Source organism: Chiloscyllium plagiosum, unplaced genomic scaffold (genome assembly GCF_037043375.1).
Source record: "Chiloscyllium plagiosum isolate Xiang-an unplaced genomic scaffold, Cpla_swu_hap1 HiC_scaffold_10, whole genome shotgun sequence".
Taxonomy (NCBI): domain Eukaryota; kingdom Metazoa; phylum Chordata; class Chondrichthyes; order Orectolobiformes; family Hemiscylliidae; genus Chiloscyllium; species Chiloscyllium plagiosum.
Genome location: NW_028270148.1, coordinates 48,261,954 through 48,275,171, shown reverse-complemented (window position 1 = coordinate 48,275,171; position 13,218 = coordinate 48,261,954). Strand labels below are relative to the sequence as shown.

General features: G+C 38.4%; 1 protein-coding gene across 8 annotated transcripts in view; it reads right to left on the bottom strand.

Annotated features, from left to right (window-relative positions):
- esrrga (estrogen-related receptor gamma a) overlaps positions 1–11,274 on the bottom strand; it is a 238,567-nt gene extending 227,293 nt beyond the window's left edge. For 2 of the 8 annotated variants that reach the window (XM_087991322.1, XM_087991326.1), the window contains exon 1: positions 7,613–7,892. Coding sequence is in view for 1 of the 8 variants with exons in the window: in XM_043695802.2 (XP_043551737.1) it covers positions 11,178–11,179 (2 nt within the window). In the remaining 7 variants the exon portion in view is untranslated. Of the gene's footprint in view, positions 1–7,612; positions 7,893–9,121; positions 9,251–11,177 lie in introns of those variants that run through there. The other 6 variants (XM_087991323.1, XM_043695801.2, XM_043695802.2 and 3 more) reach the window with 5 other exon arrangements.
- Between the last annotated feature and the right edge of the window lie 1,944 nt (positions 11,275–13,218).

Sequence of the window (13,218 nt, the reverse complement as noted above, 5' to 3'; positions counted from 1 at the left end):
GTGGAAAAATAGCCATGTCACGAATAACTGTTATGGTTTTCCTCTGTACAGTTTTTTAAACTGTTTAAAGTAGCTGAAAAAAGAAGCTTTGCTATCGTGTATTTGTATGTCTCCCTTTTTAGGTTCAGAGGATAACAGCACTAGAGCAGACATTAAGCCACTTACTGAACTGCAATGCACAATGAATTTTTCCTTGATCCCAAAGCAATCAACTGCTTTTGTTCCCTTGGAACAGTGCATATTCTGACTGCCCACTGCCCAGTAAATGGCCAAGCATGACAGAGCATTTAAAGAGGGTTAAACAGGTACCAGCATGACAAAAACCAGAATTAGTTAGTGTAGATGGCAAACTCAGCAATTTAACATTCACATTTCCTGCCAAATGTTTCAAATGAAACAGGCCACTGTGAAGTCAAGTTTGCAGTAATTCCATTCTACAAGCAGAAATTATTCTTCTAACATCTTGAAGCAAATCTATATATTTGGCTTTTGTCAACGTTTGTAATTTATCTAAGCTTAGAATTTGCTTTTACAAACAGTGTCACTAAATGTGGCACACTTTAGCCATTCAAAAATATCTGTATTTGGGATTTGTAAGATATTTAATAACTCAATAAATATAGAATTTATTTTTCTCAAAATTGTTTTTGCACAATGTATAAAATAGTTTAAAATAGTACTCTGATAATTTTTAGCTTCATAACATTATACAGATTGCTACCTTAACCATTAACTGTTCTCAAAATATCAGTATTCAAAGAATCTATATAAGTGGCCATGTTTATAAATTGTGAACTTAGTTGTGCAGGCCACACTTCACCCTCTTGACTAACAGTGAGCACAAGTCAGTACACGTAATACAGAATTTACAGGGACCCACATCATGCATATTCCAGATACTTATATTCATTATTATGCTGATTGGATTAAAACAACTTGCAACAGTTTGCGTTGAGTCAGATTTTGCTGAATGGATTCTACCAACCTTCCAAATCCAAAATTTCAAAATACCAGAGAACGTTTCTTTATACAGTGCAGCCAATGCTAAAGACAATATCAGTATTTCAATTTCAGAGAAAGTGGACAATGTCAGCAGTAGTAGGGAAGAAGTGGAAGTCATGATTGAGGTTTGGGCAGCAGAGAGACAGAGGTACTTGGGATTGTTCAGCAAATGCTGCCCAATTGTGGAATCAGATGTAATTGCAGATGTTTCCTTTGGAATTTGCAAATGCAAGCTTGATGAGTACAATCTATAGTCTTCCTATAATGAGCTACCAAGGGAACATGCTGTTAATTTAATAAGCCAATCACTGGGATATGCATCTTACCTACATGGCATTGCACTGGCACAGAAACCTAAACTTGACATTGCTCTTGTGTGTAGGCAAAATGTCTTTATGGACGGGATGCTACTCTTTTTCAAACTACATGGGAACTTAAGAAGCCTGTAGTTCCTTGTTGATTTACTCATGGGAATACCTCAGCCAAAGTCAACTTGTCAACAAATCCATATCTTGTCTCTTGTCATGTGAATTGATCTGATCATTTGAAATTTGGCATAATTGCATTTGTTGCAATGAACACAAAGACAAAATACTTTAGTATATTACTATATCTCTCTTTCCATACCTATAAGACAATCTTAACCATGATCTTGGGTTCATGTTAGTTAAATGTGACCACCCCCCACACTGTTCAGTATCTGTAAAGTCTTCCTTACTGTTCTGTTTTGAGACCATGACCTTGAAAAATTGTTATGATCTCTCTATCTTAATTAGTTTGTACAGTTTTTGATTACTTATTACTTTGGTTAGACCCTCAGCAGACGAATCTTCTACCGATCATATTATTCCAGTCAGATAAAAAAACAAAAGAACTGCGGATGCTGTAAATTGGGAGCAAGGGGAGCAGTTGTTGTGGGTGTTCAGAGGGTCTGGTGGCATCTGTGAAGAAAAATCAGAGTTAACATTTTGGAACCTGTGACCCATCCTCTGTTTTTTCTTCACACATGCTGGCGGACCTGTTGGGCTTTTCCAGCAGTTTCCATTTGTGTTCCATGTTATTCCAGTCATTTGGTTTGTCTCCAGCACCATCTCATTTTTATTTTTTTGTAATTAACTCTCTGCCTCATTTAATCGGATTTTAGGTCATCTCTTCAGTTGTTACTCAGCTATTGATACTTTTCTTACACTGTCTAACATTCTTATTATTTGACACTCCACTCACATCATTTGTATGATCTTTTGATCTCTCTGCCCTTGATTTCTCAGCCTGTAAATTCTGTATCTGTGTATTTCCCTCTCACTTCACCTGATGCTCTGAAATCTTGTGATTTCAAATAAACCTGTTGGAATATAACCTGGTGTTGTGTGATTTCCAGCAATATTCAAACTCAGTTATGTACTTCAAATGTCATAATATGCATGTAGGTTTCACTACATTAAAAAAGTGTAGCCTTGACAAGATGACTAGAAAATAACAGCTGAGATTGAACAGGAAAGCTGCTTTACTATGCAGTGTAGGACATAAACTTAAAGTTGTGGTTCTCCATGTGGCGCGATCCCACCATCAGCTGAAGTGTCTGAATAAACATTACACTAAGGCAAGATACACAAGACAGAAACAGAAAAAGAAAGCTGGAAATCAAAGTTCATGCAAACTTCGCGCAAATTTTGTTCATTTACTTTTGCTAGGAGTGACATTAATTCATTCTTTGTTTAGCACTATAGGCAAATGACAGTTATGATTCATCTGTTCTCTTCAAGTAGAAGAATTATGTGCCATAGAGAGAATGCGCTTAAGAATAAAAAAAGCAGAAAAATATTTGAGAAATCGCTTAAATTCCGCAGAAGAAAATGTCAGCATCTTCAACTTCTAAAGTAACCAAATGCACTTTCTCAATAATGTTGTACATGCTGTAGTATTTCCCGTAACACAATTGAATAAAGTATAGCTTAGGTAGACTGCCTAAATATATTGCTTTCTTTGCCAGCAATAACCTGGGTGACAAGCATCTACTGAGCAAAACGAAATAAGCAGGGCAACTGCCAAAAATGTATCAGAAAAGGTCAGAGAAACTAAAACCTATCTGGAAACAACGCACAAACCCAGAGATATGCATCTTAAATCATGCTAAATTACATGCTTCATGCTGGTGACTCGGTCATGGGAAATTATCAAGCTACGTGATGTCTCATTTGTTTTTAAACAGATCATGGTAAATTACTGAAGGGAAATTCAAATATTTTCTTTTTATCTAAGCATTGTTCTATGCTATTTTTGTTTAAATACTTCTGGAAAAGTGATCTACATGTCACTTTTTTTTATGTAATTGTGTTACATAAGTAAACCATAAAGCAATATGCAATGCATTCATTGCAGTCTGATTTGGATTACTATAAATATGTTTGCCCTTTACACTGAGCCTGCCTGAGGGATTAGTAAACCCCCAAAAGTTCAGTTGAATATTATCCGAATGTACATCTCTGCTTGAATAAAGTAGCTATGCAGCCTGCAGTGGAATGTGATTGCTTCTGCCGCATTGATAATTATTCCAAATATTAATTTCTTATTCTAAGATTCTAAATCTGACAGAGACTGGTTGGGCTAAATGGCCTGTTTCCATGTCGTAACTTCTATTTACTTTGATGGATTGTAACTACTATGTATCAAATTTTAGTTTCCATAGAGTCACTCCTGTTGAGCCTAATTTAGCAATACTGACGCTAAAACATCAATGATCTGATTTCTGAAATGGCATATCTTTTCTTTGTCTATTAATTTAGAATATTTAAGATTAATTTTCACTAAATTAGCATCCACACAAGCTCTAATTAAGAAAACAAATAAAAACTTGCAACAGGTCACTGAATGAATGTAGACTGCTGAGATTTTTTTTCCCCAATATTACCGTCGCTGCGTATTCACACCTCATACAAAATCACAACTTGAAAACTGATGGCATAATATTCACTACTGGTCTGAAATCACCTTAAATAGATATTTATATTGACTGCTAACCTCTACCAATACTACTTACTGTTTCTATTAACTACAAGCTATGTCTGTTTACCAGTTATTTGTATTTAAGTGACAACAGTGTTACAAAGAACTTGCACTTGCAAGTTTTACTCTTTAATCCTAAATCCAACATCTAGTCTATCATTTTTAATTGAGGCAAGCAGCAAAACATAATCAGTACCACTCCTTAGACTGCCTAACATGACAGTGAAGAACCAGTCACCGACTGCCCATTTTCATTCCAATTCCCATCTGATGCGACCCAGGGGTAAAACTCACTGTCCATGCAGAGTCCAAGTATCAACATCCTTTTAAATTGGAATTCAGCAGTAGTCTCTTGTGACAGATTGTTGCACTTCAGAAAAGCAAACACTAAGCTAATATACACCATCAGTAATTAGTGAAACAAATGCAATTTCAAACATTCACCACAAATGTAACCAACGCACACAGCGTTCTTACTTCAGTGAGATTTCCGTATATAACTGCACCAATATACCAACTAGTTTTCAAGAAAAATAATTCAAAGTTCATTTGCCATTTCTAACAAAGTAGTATAAAGTTTTGCACAGTCCTTACTATGTTTAGAGAGAATACTGTAGTATCAACCAATGCTGCCATTGAGGGTCAAGACCCATTACAGATGATTGAGCAGGACAGGAGATTAAGAACACGATCTTTTTGCTTCTTGGGCATGAATTTGAAATAAGTCCAAAGAGGTGAGGCAGATGACCTGCTTAATAACTCGGAAAAGCCCCAAGTGAAATGGATTTGAACTGTCGCAAATATGAGTCAAACATAAAACTATCCATAATGTGGCATTGAATTTTCCATCCACTCAAAGGCAAAAGAACGCCTGATGTGAGAAATGGAGATGTTGAGTCTGCGCAAAAAGCACACATACTTCCAAATCCAAAATAAAGAATATGCCATTCCGCATATCATTCCAACTTGATCTAATCGTGATTTACTGAAAATTGAGGGATGCAGAATAATGAAATTCATAACTGACTCATCTGCTTATACAGGCTTCCTTCTGACAGCTATGAAAAGCCCTGACATTGGAATTGTTGCTAAATTAGTTAATTCCACATTCTACTAAAAAAAGAACTATAAAGTATCAAACAGCCTTCCATGAGAGAACAAAGCCGAGCACATGGGAACTGGAATATAAAGTGCAGTACACCTTTTTAGTTTCTGGACTGTTTGTTTTTCTTCATGGAAGAACGGGATGGTGTTATGGAACCTTTCTTATCATGGACTTCATTATCTAGGAATCCAGCACCAAAACAGATCAATATAGCATGTTATTACATCAATTTTCAGAGTTGCTGACATTTAACCAAAGCTCACATCCATAAAAAAAGTAAAGTTGCACTGTGATGCTAAGCACAAATAAATATTTCAGAACCCATCTTTGTAAAAACTACAACTAGGAATAACAGAAGTTGAGACAGCAGCCAATACAGTAATTATACATTTGCTTTCTTGAGGCAACTGATAAAAATCCATCAAGATCTTTGTCATCCTACAAAATCAGGAAGACTTGCTCTCAACGCACAACTTAGAGACAGCCATTTTAATTGCTAGATTGTACTGCGGTGTATAGTCTAACAACTATGGTATTAGACTTAGGACACATACTTTTCAGTCAAACAAAATGCAGGAGCAATAAAATTATAAAATTATATCACAACAACAAAGATGTTATTTTTGTTATTTTTTATCTCTTTGTGGCATTTTAAAATCAATTTGTCCCAATGTGTATGTCATTTGTATGTTTTTCTCTAAAATTTTGTTCGACGATTGAAAGATCCCAAGCATCAAACTCCAAACCGTGACCCCAAAAGAAAAACCAGAACATTCTGTAGAGTCACGGAATGTGAATCTTAAAAACAATGCATTGACCCCAGTTTGTAGCCTCACATTTAATCATGAACCTAAAATTTAACTAGAGCATCTGACCATAAAACCAAAGATAACAATTCAAACCCTTAAAATCTAACCTGAGTTACAACTCAATTACTTCAAAAAGCCTGAGGCAAACATGTTCAGTCTAATGAAGTCAAGATTTCCCAGCTGCTAGGGTGGAGTATAGGGGGAGAAACATTAGAAATGCATTACCTGATAAGTGAATGCAAAACACGCACCACCAATCGGCGCAATTTGTAAGCAATTTTATTTTTCCAAATAAAACAATATCCCTTTGAAACCCATCTTGGTTACAAAGTATCTTCATTTGCAAATGGATTTACTTCACCTGGCAGGCATCAGCTTAGCTGCCAAGTAAGCAAAGTGTCCTCTAGCCTTCAACAGATAATGCACACCATTGTCTAAACTTCATGTCAAACCATCTAATCCAGTTGCTAAATTAAGGGACATCAAATGGTTTTCCATGTTCAATTATTCATCACCTACATTTATGTTTAAAATTCCGAACACTTGTTTTTCAAAAAAGCGTGAAGTACACCTAACATGCCAACAAATATTTTGCACACCTTACAAAATGTCATATCATAAGCTTAATGGTGGTACTAATGAATAGTGACATCAGTATTCATGCAAAAAGTCTTAATAAGATATAGAAATCAGAAAATTGAGAAGTTAAGGAATTAATGAGTTTATATTTTCATCTGCTACATGGTCTCATTATCAAAAATTGATATATACTCTGCAACCAAGATCACAATTCTAATACTTGAATTTTCTAAACCCATGTACGTTTTGAATGACATTTTGTGTGATTTATTTTGAGTGGCATTTTATGCAGGAAACACTGTGATAGGTTACTTGCGTGTTATAATTTTGAATTAATATTAGTTTTGAATTTGCACAATATATCTAATACCACAACAGTTACTGTGTTACAATAAATAGTTCAAACATTATTTTATACCCAACAGTGTTTTGACTGTTCTGGGTCTTTTCCATTGGAAGGTTCACAAAAATGAATTCAATAGATTTTGTTCTAAGCTCTGGAAGCTATGGTTACCATTTCACAATCACTAGTTAAACCAAGTGCAGATTTTGGATCCAAAGCAAGAATTACTCAGAAAGCACAACGGATCTACCAACCTGCGTTGCCAAGGAGAGGGCATTCGATCAGCTGACTGCTGGCATTGTATGTTATTAATTATAGGCCAAGCTTAAGATTTGTACTGAGATATGTTGCCAGTGTTTTAACCCTCTATATAGACACTATTCCAAACATTGACAAATAGGAATATAACATAGTAACTAGGTTAACCAAGTAGATGCTCCACTAATAAGTAAAAGCAATGAGGTGATCATTAAACATGCCATGGTAATACCATCAACTCTATTTCAATTAAACAAGTAGGTAGAATGAATATGCAGATCAATGTGTGCTAATTGTCTTATTATTCTCACACATGCAAAGAATACACAAAAATAGTTATAAAACGATTTAAGTAAATAACACTGCAACAATTTCCCTGACAACATTAACTTCCATTCCCACAAACAGAAGATGGTCCCGAGCTATGTTGTTACATGAGATGACAGTAAGGAGAAATATATATGATTGAAAGACTATTTTTGTCTATTTGAAGTGTTCTACCGTGAAACTTACCAGTGCTGGATCGTCTCAGTGACGGGATTAACAGCGAGAGTGCTGGCTGGCAATACCTTTGAATCAAAGGGCAATTAAGCTAACCCTAACCAAAATATTCCTGCAACTTGCTTAGAGTTTTAACACACTTTAAAAAAGCATACAGGACATACATATATGAAAAGGCGAAAATGAGGAACAGGACGAGTCTCAAATGGCGAAGAAGGATCTTGATTTTAAATAGGGTAGAAGTACCACCAGCAGGATAACGTGGGTAAGCCTTGATTTGCAGGATCTGACTGTCAGAGGCTCTGCGTCACTATAAACACTAAAAAGCAATGATATCAAATTTCAAGAGTGCCAGGACAGAGGGTTTAAGTGGAGGGCGAGTTCAACAACTTGCATGTGATCGTACCAAATCAAGAAACTGATTTCAACGTAAACAAGAAACTTGACCGTTTTTGAAGTGTGTGTATTGTTTTAACTTATAGCTTTAACATTGCATCACACAGGTTGATGGGCCTGCACCCCAGATATGTATTCTTCAAAGGTGTGTTAATAAATAATTAAACAATCTGGCAATGGCATGCATCGCCTGCAATTATTGCAGCAGTTCAGTCTGGGTGAAATCTACAATCAATCTTCTACGTGGACACTGCATTAGGAGCTTGCATTGTGTATTGTCTGGTGCAACGTCCTGGGAAGCAATGGGCCTCCAATATAACAGGAGCGTATACTCCTCACTGACAACAACTTGGCTAAATCCACTCGCAATCTGCACTGGTGTGGGTCTTGCTACAGCTTACAAGTTACACATTGCCGGTTTAGGGCCGCACGTTAACCTGCGCGGTTGAATTTCCTTCGGCTGCCGCCGCTTCACTGCCACTAAATCTCTTGGATTACAGCAGGATATCGTGTTGTTTCTCGCTGAGGTACTGCGGCAGCCGGCCCAGCATTCAATGTGACTTTCTCCCTCTCATACAGACTCTCTCTCTCTCACAAACACACACACACAGGCACATACACTTGTCTTTCTTTTTTTCAGTGCACATCTTCCTGACACACCATGTATATATCCTTCTCTCTCTCTCACACACACACACACACACACAAACTGTATATGGTCAGGAACTAACGATCTTCAGCACGTAACGTGCTTCCTACCACCAACCCCATGTGGTCACAACAAAACTGAACCAAGCAAGCAAAAAAAATGCAACTGACGCGCCAGGATCTCCAGGCCTACAGTGGATCAGCTGTCAAACCTATCATCTATTTCCAGGACAAGACCTGCAAATGATCATTCTACATCATCGCCTCCCCCCTCCCCCTTGTTGCAGCGACCGAGGCTGCTCTCGGAAAGAATAGCAGGAACTTTAAAAGCTGAGGTCGCTGTACAGTTGCAACCTTCTGCAAGGGTAACCCTCAGCTCAATATCAGCCGCTTCACAGGCGCTTTAATAAAATCGCAATCGGAGACTGTCAGAAAAAGCTGCACGTTTTAGCAAATATGTGATTGATTTACGATTACCTTGGACAACCTCCCTATCAGATCGAGAGCTGCTGCCGGGGGTTATGTGGTAGTTTAAAGTAAATGGAAGCCGGCTACTTTCGCTTTAATGTCCACGGGGTTCGGAAGCGCTGCAAACCCTCTTTACAACACACACGCCTCCCTTTCCTGGGAACCGGTAACTCTCGGAGTCTAAAGGGGGGGGAGGGGGGGTGCTGTGAAACTGAGGGCGGGGGCCGGCGGCTCTCGATTTGCCGGCCAGCGGGGGTCGGGATTTCTGCGGGGCCTCGGCGCCTGTGTCATTTAAAGCGGTGATATTGTGCTTTGTGGGTGGAAAGAGCGGTGTAGCAGGGCGGCCATGTGATCGTCACACACCCGCTCGGCAATGCGCCCGTCCGTACTCAGCGTGACCCAGAGCGTCATCCCCGGCTTGTTTTATCAATGACAAGTTGCAACAGACGGGACCAAATTCACAATCTCCCGGCACTGGCGGTGCTCCAGGGGTGATAACAAAACGTGCACTTGCAGCGTTTTTTTTTCCCGTCTTTATTTTTATAAACAACAACAAAAAAAGAAACCATGATTAATCCAGAAGCGGTTCGCCGATCAAAATGTCAATTTATTTTTAGGTTTCTAAAAAAACAAACATAAAATACAACTCACCTACATATTGGTTGACAGAATTCTCACTTCATCTGGTATCTAATGTCCAGGTACACTGGCAGCTTGTTTTTTTGTTTTGACGAAGGACAAATCCCGATGTTGCGATTGAGCGTGTGTTGTGTGTGTGTGTTTAAACCGGGAATGCCATTTGCGTGAACAATGATAGATGCTGAGTATCAGAAAGCTGATCTTAGGAAGAAAGGGATGTTATCAAAATGATCTTAGAAGGGCGTCAATCCGTCATGCGTTATTTAGCAGAGCTATCCCTCTTATCAGTGACTTATCAGCGACGGTGTGGTTCAGTTTACTCTCATGCCCATGTTTATTTTGTATTAACCAGGACCGGCGCATCCGAAATAGCGGCAAACGCCGGTTAAAGTAGCCCACGGGAGCAGTCCGTGTGATCACTGAAGTCGCGTCTAAAACTAAGTTTGAACGCGTTAGGTATTGTTTTGTGCGGTCCGGGTAAGAGTAGTTTGTGACCTGGCTTTGAGTAGTTTTCAAACCAGTTACCGTTTTAACTTTCCGGGGTAGCAATCATTGCCCCCAAAAAAGCAATTCACCGTAAAAAAAAGAGACAGTCAGACATCGCGACCATTAGTTACTGGTCTCTAACTTGTCACGACGATCTAACCTACATTGCTCTCTTTGGAACTCCGAACTTTGGAAATAATTGAGGGACTCAATTTAGAATTTGGAGATGTTTGTTAGATGAGACGGGTAATGAAACATGTGAATTGAATTCACTTTTGCAGTTTACAAATGCGAGAACAGTGGTTGCAGACTGCGTTGAAGCAGCAAGAAACGTCTTACATTGCTGTTCGATAGTCCCTCAGTAGCATAAGTTGAATTCCTGCAGTTGATTTAGTACATCGAAATCAGCTTTACACAATAGATAGATTTGTTTGTCACGTAGCAATCTGTAACCACTGTCTGTGCACACTGTCCATTGTGATGGCGACAAATATTTAATTTATAAAACTGCAAATTCCCACCCCAATCTGTTTCTTTGCAAATTTCATTCTGAAGGATGGCTTCTCTCACAATACTCACAACAGTTTTACGGCCTTTACTGAACGAGGAATAAAAAAAAATGAATATTGAGTAATTCCACTGCAATTTCACAAAACAACAACCTTCATCATATCCCATCTAGAGAGCACGGCGGAAAGTACAGAGACATTTAACATGCCTTCCATCTATAAAAGATGCATTATCTTGCTTCCTCCAAGTGAAAAATTGCTAGGTGACACATTTATCAAAGCAGTAAGACACAGGAATAGATTCGCTACATATTGAGCTTTAAGGCGCATCTACAAAAATGCAAGAAAATAGCTACACCATACACATATTGTGAAAGGCATATGGAACAATGTGATATTTGGAGCCCAGATATAATGATTTAGGTACTCACATGGTTAGTGGCTGCAGTGAGATTGAGTTAATCACAGCTTGGGACCTTCCTCCTGGACTCAGCAATAGCAAATGGCCAAATAGCTGCACTCAACCTGACCACTTAACAACTTCAGGACAGACAGAGAGGGGGAGATCACTATTACCATCCCATGTTCTGTAGCCTATAAATAGCCAACTTTTTGATTGATACAAGGAACAAATGAGAGAAGAATGCGTAATTTTGCGCATGAGCCCCCCCCCCCCCCCAAGTAGAAGAGAGAGAATGTGCGAAGATAGATAGGAGTGTGTATGTGTTGGGGGGTGGGGGTGAGGGAAGAGAAAGCGGGAGAGAGAGCCCCAGGCAGATCCACGCAGCAAACCTGTAGGGCGAAGGATTTGCTATTTATCTCAGAGCGCCAGCCCGTTACACCTGAGGAGAGAGTATCCCCAACTGTAATGATAGGAAAATTGACAGAAATCTGTGCATGTTTTCAGCATTTAAAACTTACGGTAGGAATGTGCACATTGCTATCTTTTGATCTGTTGGAAAGAAAAAAAAATCCATCTCCCGTTTTGGGATAGGTGTTGTTATCAAGAGAAAAATGACTGATTCCGGTATCTTTTCTCTGCGTCTTCTTTTGCAAGATTAAGGCTTAAGAGCAATTGCCTATTCTCGTATTACAATACCGCAGCTCACTTATTTAAATAGTTTAAATGTCTGTTACCCATAGAACTAATTAATTTTACTTTGAAATAAACGTCTTGCGCCTTATTGGTCTTTTGCGGATTAGTTTGACTCATTTTCTTGTGCATATTGCTCTAACTGTTTAGATGATGTGATGTTCGGCGGTCTGCCTTGCGTACGACTACTCATGAATTAGCGATGTGATTTGAATGCTGGAGTTAGGAAAAGGCAAATTCTGGTCTTCTGGCGCACTGCTCTGCGCTCTCGCCGACATTTAATCGGCCTCTCTGTTTTACACATATACTGTGCGTTTTTGTTTTTATTTTAATGTTGCTTGTGGCATCAATGCTACATTCCAAAGACGACTTGCAGATTCACATGAAGCATCCGCCTGTTTCTATATGGAGAATTACAGGTTATTTCCTTCCTCTTTCGACTCAAAAAGCTTTCCAGGCGTTTTAAAGGGGTGATGTGACTGGAAATCAGCCTTTGATTTATGCCCATCAGTCTGTTTCTGCAGTGCATACATTTCCAATCTCATGCCCCATAAAATAATAACAAAGGATCTGCATTAATCCGTCTGCAAGGCTGGCTTTGAAAACTCATGTATATGACTTAAAAGTTGAAGACCAATTTATCAACTTCCCACTCTCCCCTTGAACATTCTAATCCCTACTAACTTTTAAATATTTTGCTTACGAGAAGACTCACCTTTACCTGAATGGGATAATTATGAATAAAATCAATAATTCCATTTGCAAACGTTACCCGTTCCGTCCCGTCCGAAGACCAATCTCTGTTATAGCAGACTTTATAATTTATATTTTAACTCCAATAATACGGCCTGGAAAATCATAACACTGGTAGTTATTTTAAAATAGCTATTTTTTAAGTATCCTCGGCACGTTCGCGTGGTTTACAAAATTGCGATTAATTCTATGCCACATAAAGGGAACTATGTAACTTATTGTAAGTGAATCAGTTGGGTCAACTTCAATTTTGAAAACATGTTATCTCTTCAAATCTGAGGATATAAATGCTACCTAGTTACAGATGGCTTTTGATTGTACAAACCCCCCAGAAACGTTAGCCTGCGTTATTCCATAGACCCCTAGCCCCCACCAACGCGCACACTCTGGTGCACATCCAGTAAGGATAATATCAAAACAAATAAGGAATTTCCTGCAAACCTGCAGTTTCCTATCCGAGAAACAATAAGTAAAAAGGTTCACATGCGTGGAGGAATTCAGACAATTTTAGTCAAATATTTGGTCAAGTTAACATTATTAAGTTCCATTTATTGTAACACATGTTTATCAGTGAATAACTTACAACACTATTTATGATGTTGTCACCAGACTCCTAAACTAACAGT